The sequence below is a fragment of the Odontomachus brunneus genome, unplaced genomic scaffold (genome assembly GCF_010583005.1).
Source record: "Odontomachus brunneus isolate Ranch 3 - 2012 unplaced genomic scaffold, Obru_v1 Obru_scaffold_130, whole genome shotgun sequence".
Classification (NCBI taxonomy): Eukaryota; Metazoa; Arthropoda; class Insecta; order Hymenoptera; family Formicidae; genus Odontomachus; species Odontomachus brunneus.
In genome coordinates, this window is record NW_022639580.1 from 528,094 (window position 1) to 537,540 (window position 9,447).

Consider the following 9,447-nt stretch of genomic DNA (forward strand, 5'->3'; position numbering starts at 1 on the left):
ACGTTTCACCCACTTACTCACAAACGCCTTAGACTTCTTCATATACTTAGCAGCCGCTCCGCGCGACATTTTTGGTCCTTTCGGATGCGAACATAGAAACACAGCTTCGTAACGTGATGCGTACGCGGCACTCATGTTGAAATACGCCGTTTTGTGACGAAAGTCAAACGATAACTAAGGCTTTCTAGACAAAGCATCTTGGGAGAAAAGCCCCGCTATTGGCTCGCGTTCATATCCCCCCTCTAACGGTTTCGAGGAAAAAGTTTTGCCGTATACGCTCTTATCAAACATACTGTATAATCAAAATTCCAGGCAAAATAATAATATTTCTACAAAGATTGTCCTATTGATTGAACTGAATTAAAAACAATTTTACATAGTGAAAGTATGTGTGAAAATAAAGGAGCATCCAATAATATAAGGCGAAAACGATAATGAATAATTATTATCACGACATCGAATTTTTCTGCAAAGTTTACTTCATTCTACCTGCGTTGTACTAAAAACCCTAATGGAAGTACCTGCGAAAATTAAGCGGAGTATCCATCAATATCAAACGAAAACGATAACGCACAGTTACTATCACGAAATCGAATCTTTCTGCAAAGTTTATTTCTTTCTACCTGCGTCGAATTAAAAACCCTTTTGCATAGTGAAAGTATATGCGAAAATGAAGCGAAGCATCCATCAATATGAGACGAAAACGATAAGAAAAAATCTATTTTTTTATACATGTTTATGATATATCTTTAAGTGATGATATGTCTATAATATATCTATATATGGAACGGAGACGATCGTCAAAATGTTACATTTGATAAGCGCCAACATGTTCGCGCTACCCTTGCGCCGAATTATGATTTCATATATCGTCCTTTCACAAATGTTATGCAAGGATGTGTACGACGTTGTCATTTCAATTTTCTTATATATAGACGTTACGTAAATGTGAATGCCACGTTGCACTTATCAAATGTATTTATATTATAGACATATCATCACTTAGAGATATATCATAAATATGTATGAAAAAGTAGATTTTTTCTTATCGTTTTCATCTCATATTATGGATGCTTTCATTTTCGCACGTATTTTCACCAAGCAAAAGGGTTTTTAATTCGACGCAGGTAGAAAGAAGTAAACTTTGCAGAAAGATTCGATTTCGTTGTGATGATCCATGAAAGTTAACAGATCGTTACGACGATTATTCAACTGTTTACGCCGAAGACCCGCGTAACAAAGCGCCGATCATCAGCAAAATCAACAAACAGCGTCGCTGTTTCTAAAATTCGCGTATAAAAGCGGACGCGAAAACAATATCGAGAGAGATCCGTCGGAGAGCTCCTCTGAGACGCTCGAACGACCAGACCTCGCAGCATACCTTTCGCCTCATCACTTCCTAGACACTCCGTCGACCGAGTTGGATACGCGACGTCGACATCCTCTACCTAGACCGTTCCGTCGACCGAGGTGGATACACGACGTCGACCTCCGCTTACTCGACCGTCCTTCCTCACCGCAAAAACATCGGCCACACGACCGAGATCTCCAACACCTTGGAGCGCTCTCGAATACGCGTATCCGACGCTAAACGCGTCATTGCGCTCGCAAACGGCTCCGACGCCGCGTAACGCATTTCGCGTATACGAGTCGCGTAACACAGTGCGACAACATCCACTTCGAAACCGGCTCGATTAAAAGCCGATATCAACAACCAGTTAAATCCCGCTGAGTACACAGACTCACAACGCGGGCAATAGAAGACCGCGAAACGACACCGACTGCGTCCCGTGAACTGGGCGTGAGACTGGACGTCGCTCGCTCCGGCATCCCCTTAAACGAAATATCATTTTTTAAAATGATGAAAATAAAAAACTTTGTTTCGTCCAAGGAAACCATGTCGTTTGATGAAACAACATTATTATTTTAAATAGTATTCTTTAAGGGTCTTTTTCAAAATTTAGTAATTTGATTTGTTTGATTTGGATTTTCTTGGATTTTTTATTGTTTTGTTTGGATTAATCATTAAACATTCTGTTAAAAATCTAAAAATAATTATCACTGCTTCACTACATTAAACAAAATCCATTGCATATCGAATATTGTTGCGTTGCTTCAATATCTATTAATAAATTATCCAACAAACACTAAATAAAAGTTAAACTATTATTTGGTATTAGTTTGTAACTATTGTTTGCTAGGTATGTTATAATATACCATGAACATTATAAGAATATGTTACATAAACTTAAATCGTAAGAACATCGTTGAAGTCATCGGGAATCGCTCGATCGTTAATTAAATAGGCAACACTTTAACGGAATCAAAACTGGATGGATGACCTGGATGGTATTACTGCTTGAAATCGAAATTATCGAGGGAGGATTCGTGAAAGTTTGGAATGTGTTGTTAACAATCTTCGGTTCCTAGCGGTTTATGAGATATGAGGAAATTAAAAATTATAAATGTATTTCTGTATAATGTTATGATTTTCTCATTTTTCACCTTTGCACAATAATTTTCAATATTTAATTATTATCAATATTTAACAGTGATTTTATCATCAGTATTTACAAGAAATTAAATACTGGTTAAAAAATTACTAAATTACTGAATTAGTAGTATTTAATCATTAATAATTTATCAATATTTCTTAGTATGATATTTCTGCAAGAGTAGTACTGTGGCGGTATTACAAATTTGACGACCAGTACTGTCTAAGTACTGAATCGATTGTACTGCCAATGCGCGGGAAGTACTGGCTAACAACAGTTGGGCCAATATCATTTGTCAGTACTGGACCAGAGTTATCCAGTATTAGCACCAGTACTGCACCGATAGTTTTTCCAATACTGCGCCAATACTTGAACTCCGACAATCAGTGCTGGGCCGATTATAAAACCTTCTATGGGTAGGCGCTATTGAACGCGTGAGAATAATTTATTGTCAGATCCATATTCAAATTATGTGATTTCGCATAAGTGATTCGATCGCCGAAGCGTCAGCCACTATTTCGAAACGTCTTCTTTCTACGCATCATGCGAAAAACATGTTTGTGGAAGCTGCGTAGTGTCTCATCACGTGAGTCCTGCGGTCGTGCAATTTCCGTTTCGATTAATTTAATATCAACATATATAATAATAATAATAATAACACAGCTGTACTTTACATGTTAATTTTTTTAATACAGTTTCGATAGTCGTCTCTTTAGTAATAAATAAGCCAAAACTCGAAACAGAACATAATAGCCGAACAAAACGGTAATGTCGAACCAAAACAATGGTTTAGCAAAGTCGAGCATCTCTAATATCGTACTCGGCACCCGTAAGTGGCAGTAAATGTCCGGACATTGTAAGTTCTCACGACCATTGCCGTAGATGGATTGAACTACACCATTGAAGGCGTACCGTAGCGGGTTCAAGTAGCTGATGTAGTACAGGAGTGGAAGCATGTCTTTAAAAAAGTCAAAAAGGCCGGCGAGCATTAACATGATGCAAAAGATCATGGATCCGACGAAGCTCCCGTTGACAGGATTGAAAATCGCGCCTAATCCTAAGCCCAAACCCTCAGAAACGAAGAGAGTTAAGATGTGTACGAAGAAATACATAGAGAAGCGAAAGAACTCATACGGTTGATTGGTCATCAAGTAGACGATAAAAGTGCAGAGGAAGATGTAGACCGACTGCAACGGTATTGTGCTCACTAACATGGCCATATAACAAGTTCTCATCTGATACCAATTATTAAAGTGCTCATTTCGCAAAATATTGATCTCCAAAGGGAACTTTAGTACCGCCGGTAAAAAGCCAATATAGTACGCGTACCCAACGGTCTGGAACAGACAGGAGATGTTGCTGAATACCTTTCTGCCATCGTTGCCAGCGCGCACATTAATCATACCCGCTAATAGGGATACGAATATGTGACAGAATAGATATATATACTCCGTATCGCGTTTACGATATGTCAAAAGCATGTAGCGCTTCAGTAACACCCAGAATCGTATCAGTTCCGTGGGCGGACTCAATGCAACCATCTGATCGTTGTCGGATATCTTCTGGACCATGTCGCGCGACGATGTGATAGAATTTATCTCGTTGTTCGACTCAATGGGCCACTTGGCCGCCGCGATCAACTGTTCGTCGTAATCACCGTACTCTTTAGACACCACTTCTAGCATGTAGTCCGCGGGATTGTGATACATTGGACATTGGAGGCCTTGCAGGGCGAAGTAGTTGACCGTATTGCCGGGCGGCGAGCGATACATACAGTAACCATCCACCACTAGGTAAATTTGATCGAACATCTCATAGAGTGCTGCACTGGGCTGGTGTATAGTACAGATGATCGTCCTGCCGGATTGCACCAGTGTTTTAAACGCGTTCATGCACTGGATAGACGCGACAGAGTCCAGACCGGTGGTCGGTTCGTCCAAAAACATGAGCGGCGGATTGTCAATCAACTCTAAGGCGATGCTCAGTCTCTTTCTCTGACCACCGCTCAGCTGGTCAGTTCGGGTCTCCTTGATGTCCGATAACGTCAGCGTGTTCAAAATATCGTCAATCTGCATCTGCCTTGACTTGTGTGAGATACTCTTGTTGATCTTCAGATAGCTCGCTATCATCATGTTCTCCTGGGTGGTGAAGTGGCCATACAGGTTATCGATCTGCTGAATATAGCGCAGCTGTTTCTTGCAAGTGTCGCGATTTTGTATATTGTCTCTGTTGAGGTACGTCACCGTTCCCGTGTACAAACCTTCTTGAAAGCCGCTCAAGACGTTTAATAACGTCGACTTGCCGGCACCGGACGGTCCCATGATAGCCGTCAGCTCGGCGGATCTGAAGATTCCGCTTAGGCCTTTGAGGATGTGCTTCTTCGGTTCGCGATACCTAGTCCGGACTGCGTACGACAAATTCAAAAACTTGACGTCGATTGCCTGATTGCACGTTATATTTGTGAGATGGAGTTTCTGCTCCATTACTATATGATTCAAATTATTTTAAATGTTGATGGATATTTTTGCTATCTGTCTGATGCAATTATAATATTTTGAAATTTTTGCTGACTCGCATTTATCGGCAGCTTTTGAACACTAACACGTATAAAATGTTGGCGAGAATAGCCTTCGTAAAATGAGACAAGGTTATTATGAATCTTGATCTTTAGCCAATTGACACGTGCGAAATTACTTTCACGCATATAAATTTCCGCTCACAATTTACTACTTAGTCACAATGTTGCTTTGCAATTCGTATCAATTATACTGTTTCTTCGTGCGGATATTCCTTTTATTCGAACTGGTGTCTCGATCGTGATTGCAAGTTGTTTGAAGAAATTTTACTCCGTAAAAAGGACACACCGTTTGGACGTCTTTGGATGTTCGTATTCGGAATAGGCGTTTCGACGACAAGCAACCGAAACGATGGTGGAAAGCGAACTGGACAGTGCCTAGAAGAACGAATGCAAACGGTGACTGTGCATTCGTTCTTTTATATAATTGGCGGCTTGTCACGTGGACGACAACGTGACGAGAATATGTCTGAAATTGCAGCGAAACACAACCCAGCGAGAGATACAATTGTGCAATTGTAGTTGAATTATCGAAGAGTTATGATGTTTAATTATAACTTCTTAAGATCAAATACGTATGCGTTCAGCAACACCTAATATTATGCCACTATAGTTCTTGTGAGAAAAACTAGATAATAAAAACTAGATAATAAAGACTAGATAATATTATCCGCTTCAGTAGGTATAGTAATTGGTTTCTAACTCGCATCCTCTGTGGGAGTGCGGAGCGAGAGGAACTGTTGGTTTGGTCTGACGTCACGCGGGGAAAAGGGAACTTACCGACGGGGCACCGACATTTTTTTTTACCATCATTTTTATTACCGGTATTTTTACCGACATATTTATTACTGGCATTTTTTACCGACATATTTATGTATTACCGGCATAATTGGTAATTATTTTTCGACCCTGCGTTTTTTACCGACATATCTTTCTTCGTATTTTTTATATAATTTATATCGACATAATTGACCATTTATCGATTTTCCTTTCTCCGCTTTTCGACGCTTTCGCGGCCCTTCCCTCTCGCTGTTCACAACAGTTTGCGAGCGGGCCTTGCTACCCACCCGCTTTTCCCCTTTTCCGGCCAACCATCCGCGCGCTGTCCTCTAGAATATTCTCGAATATTCCAGAAAGTTCGAGACATTCTTTGAGGAGGGCAAGTCTTTTCAAGCAGAGTTTACCCTCCAAAACTGCGCAGCCCCCGATAAAAAAATTTATTTTTAAACATATACTATCGTATGCTTTCAAGCTGTCGCATACCTACGATATATTTACGTAGAAACTTTTTCAAATATTTGGTTAGGAAAAGAAACATTAATATATTTTTAAAAATGGAAGTAAAAGAAACATTAATATGTTTTTAAAAATGTTATTTCACTTATTTATATGAGGAGGACAAATCTTTTCAGATAGTAGTAGAGTTTACCCTCCGAAACTATGCAGCACCAATAAAAAATTTATCTTTAAACATACACTATAGTATGCTTTCGAGCTGTCGCATACCTATGATATACTTACGTAAATACTTTTTCAAAGATTTGGTTGGGAAAAGAAAGTAAACGAGACATTAATATATATATTTTTTTTTTATTTTATTTCACTTATTCATAGCTTCATACATAATATCTTTCAATGCGCAGCAACTCGCAATCAACGAGCGACTCACAGTCATAGTCAATGCTTTCACGTATTGCTTTTGTCGCATAATATATTTCGGTAACGTCCTTCTCTCGAAGGACATTCACAAAATTTCGGAATTTTATACTAACGAAATGCGTATTTTCAGACAGCCATACATACATATGATCGATGCAATGTTCCTAAGTAAATAATGTGTTCATAGTAGCAGGTTTCAGATATAAAGACTTATTAAATAAAGTAAGTTTTACAATTTTGGAATCACGCATCTTACAAAATTCCATTACCAAATCTTGAATCGACAGCGGAGAGAACGATGGTTTGTCAGCTTGCAGAAGTCGTTGGATGTCGAGACGTTTTTCCACCAGCTTCCCTTATAGAAATATCATACTAAGAATCATTGATAATTACTTATTATCCAGTATTTTTAATACTGAAAATAAGTAATTATCAATGATTCTTGGTATGATATTTCTATAAGGGTTTCTCAAAGTTTCAGTAGGTAATGTTAATTGATTACCGCAATTGTCACTGAGGATTATTTCCCCTGTAGACATAGGTCCTACGCTGATCCCAATCTCCAAATATTTGTACGACGTTGCAGTCAGAGCATATTTACGTCCCAAGATACGAGCAAAGGATGACGTGGTTGCGAAGTGCTATAAAAAATATAACAAAAGTTAAATGTTTGAAAAATAATTTAAACTGGGAAAAGTGCATAAAAATGTCCATTTGCATTGATACTTACTTTTCATATCTTTTCTTGCACGGTGGGATGTCACCATCATTATGTTGAACGAGCAAGTAGTAATTTGCATGTTTAGCATTCACTTCAGCACCGTATATTTTGATTTTTCTTTTTTTATTGTATTTAGTATATAACTATCACCGAACCTCGACTGTACAGAGCAACTGACGAAACCATAGTCTAAATCTTACTAATATAGACAAGTCCCCACCAACATTATTTATTCCCTCTCTTATTCGTCTTGTCTTCAGAATTATTAACACATGTATTGGTACATTTTCCGAAACTAGAAAATAAATCTATGACACAGCGTCGTAACCAATCAATTCAGCAATCATATGTCAATGAAGCAATGTCAGCCATGGTGCATTACAGCGCAAGAGAAAATGATGTGTATTGTAAAATATATAATATATATTTATACTTTTATTACAACTTTTAAAACGTTATACTTTAATAACGCTATGTATTTTATTTTTAATATAGCTTAAATATTTTTTTTTATCAAGCGCCGTCTAGTTTGGTTGCAGATAGCTGTCTAACACTGCCATACTAAGGATTTATCAACTTTGGAAAAAAGGGAATATACTTTTAGATAGGAAGAAGAACATATAAATATGAAGAGTGTTTCAGCAATGTATGTTTAGTCGAAGCAGCGATCGAAGACGAGCAAGTTTTCATGGAAGTGGAAGAAGATCATATTCTAATTGACGACGACAACTATTATAGTGATTGTAGTGATCAGTTTTCAAGTAAAAAAATAAAAATTCTAAAAAATTCTGAAATTAATAGTTTAAGTGGGTAAACGAGACAAAAAAATAGGAGACTCATTAAGAAGAATATCCATAGTACAGTTTGTACGCTACAGATCATTCAGTTTGCGAGGAATAAACGAACGCGGGGTGAAAGAAAATGTTAAAGTTCGCTTGTGCTACAGTCTTAAAGATTGGCCCTATGACTTAGTGCAGGGCACACCAATCAGATAGCGGAAGACTTACACCGGGTTATGATTGAGAATGTAAGTGAGGAAAACACTAAATTGATTGAGTCTATAATGCCTCCAGACATGACAGAGTGGGTGAACAATCGTAAAATTCCAATTTGCTATATAAAAGTTCCGGCAGGTGGTGGGAAGTTCACACATATAGTGCTGTTTCATGACATACATTTCTATCGTGAATTATGACATACTCGTATCCCAATTTTGGAGATAGAACGACACGATAAACACAAACTTTGTGGGTCTTACCAAGACAGTTTGACGTGGCCAAAATTAGATACGGTTGATCGGTGTGAGCAATATCAGTATGATATGTTTGATGTGGCGACTTTTTTCAACTTTAGTCGATTGCAAGAGTAGTACGAGCGACGCATTGTCGAGTTCATTTTGATCTCGATCGTTGGAGGAATTCCAGGAACTCGATAGCGGGTGGGCGCTATCGCGAATACGATCAACATGAACAAATACGTTGCACTCGTGTGTCACTTTGAGTTACCGCGTGAAATACAGCTGAAGCGAGCTGTGATTAATGTTAAATCTAACGACAATGCATGTTTCGCGTGGGCGATAGTCACCGCTCTACACCCAGGGGAAAGGTACACAGATCGCACATCATTGTATACTCACTACGCGAGCGTACTCAATCTTCAAGACATTGAGTTTCCCATGAAGATTAATCAAATAACAAGATTTGAACGATTAAACAATATATCCATCAATGTGTACAGTATCATGGGAAAAAAGAACGTCTACTATTGTTCCAATACGTCTCACCGATGGAAAGAGGGCAAAGCACGTCAACTTGCTACACATTTCGGACCCCTCGAGACCACAACGCGGAACATTTCGCATTTGGATCAAGAACTTATCCCGGCTCATGAGCTCGCAGTTGAGCAAGTATAAAGTCAGAAAATACATTTGCGATCGGTAAGTACATTTTATGAATTCATTGTATCAGAAGTATGCAATAAGATGATAGTAAATGAAA

General features: G+C 38.5%; 2 protein-coding genes across 3 annotated transcripts in view; one reads left to right on the forward strand and one right to left on the reverse strand.

The window, feature by feature from the left end:
* Positions 1-1,952: 1,952 nt before the first annotated feature.
* Positions 1,953-5,496, reverse strand: LOC116849996 (ATP-binding cassette sub-family G member 4-like). Of its 2 annotated transcripts, XM_032827757.1 has the most exons (2): positions 4,756-4,885; positions 1,953-4,669 (listed from the first exon to the last, which is right to left on the reverse strand). In XM_032827757.1, exon 2 carries the CDS (start codon positions 4,625-4,627, stop codon positions 3,182-3,184), a length of 1,446 nt encoding a protein of 481 aa, XP_032683648.1. In that variant the 5' UTR covers positions 4,628-4,669; positions 4,756-4,885; the 3' UTR covers positions 1,953-3,181. The 2 variants fall into 2 exon arrangements, with proteins under 2 accessions (XP_032683648.1, XP_032683647.1); XM_032827756.1 differs by having other exon boundaries at positions 1,953-5,496.
* Positions 5,497-8,448: 2,952 nt separating this feature from the next.
* Positions 8,449-9,447, forward strand: part of LOC116850001 — a 1,399-nt gene continuing 400 nt past the window's right edge. Inside the window, exon 1 of the mRNA XM_032827763.1 lies at positions 8,449-9,386. Within this exon, the coding sequence (XP_032683654.1) occupies positions 9,178-9,386 (209 nt within the window). The 5' untranslated portion in view covers positions 8,449-9,177. The remainder of the gene's footprint in view (positions 9,387-9,447) is intronic.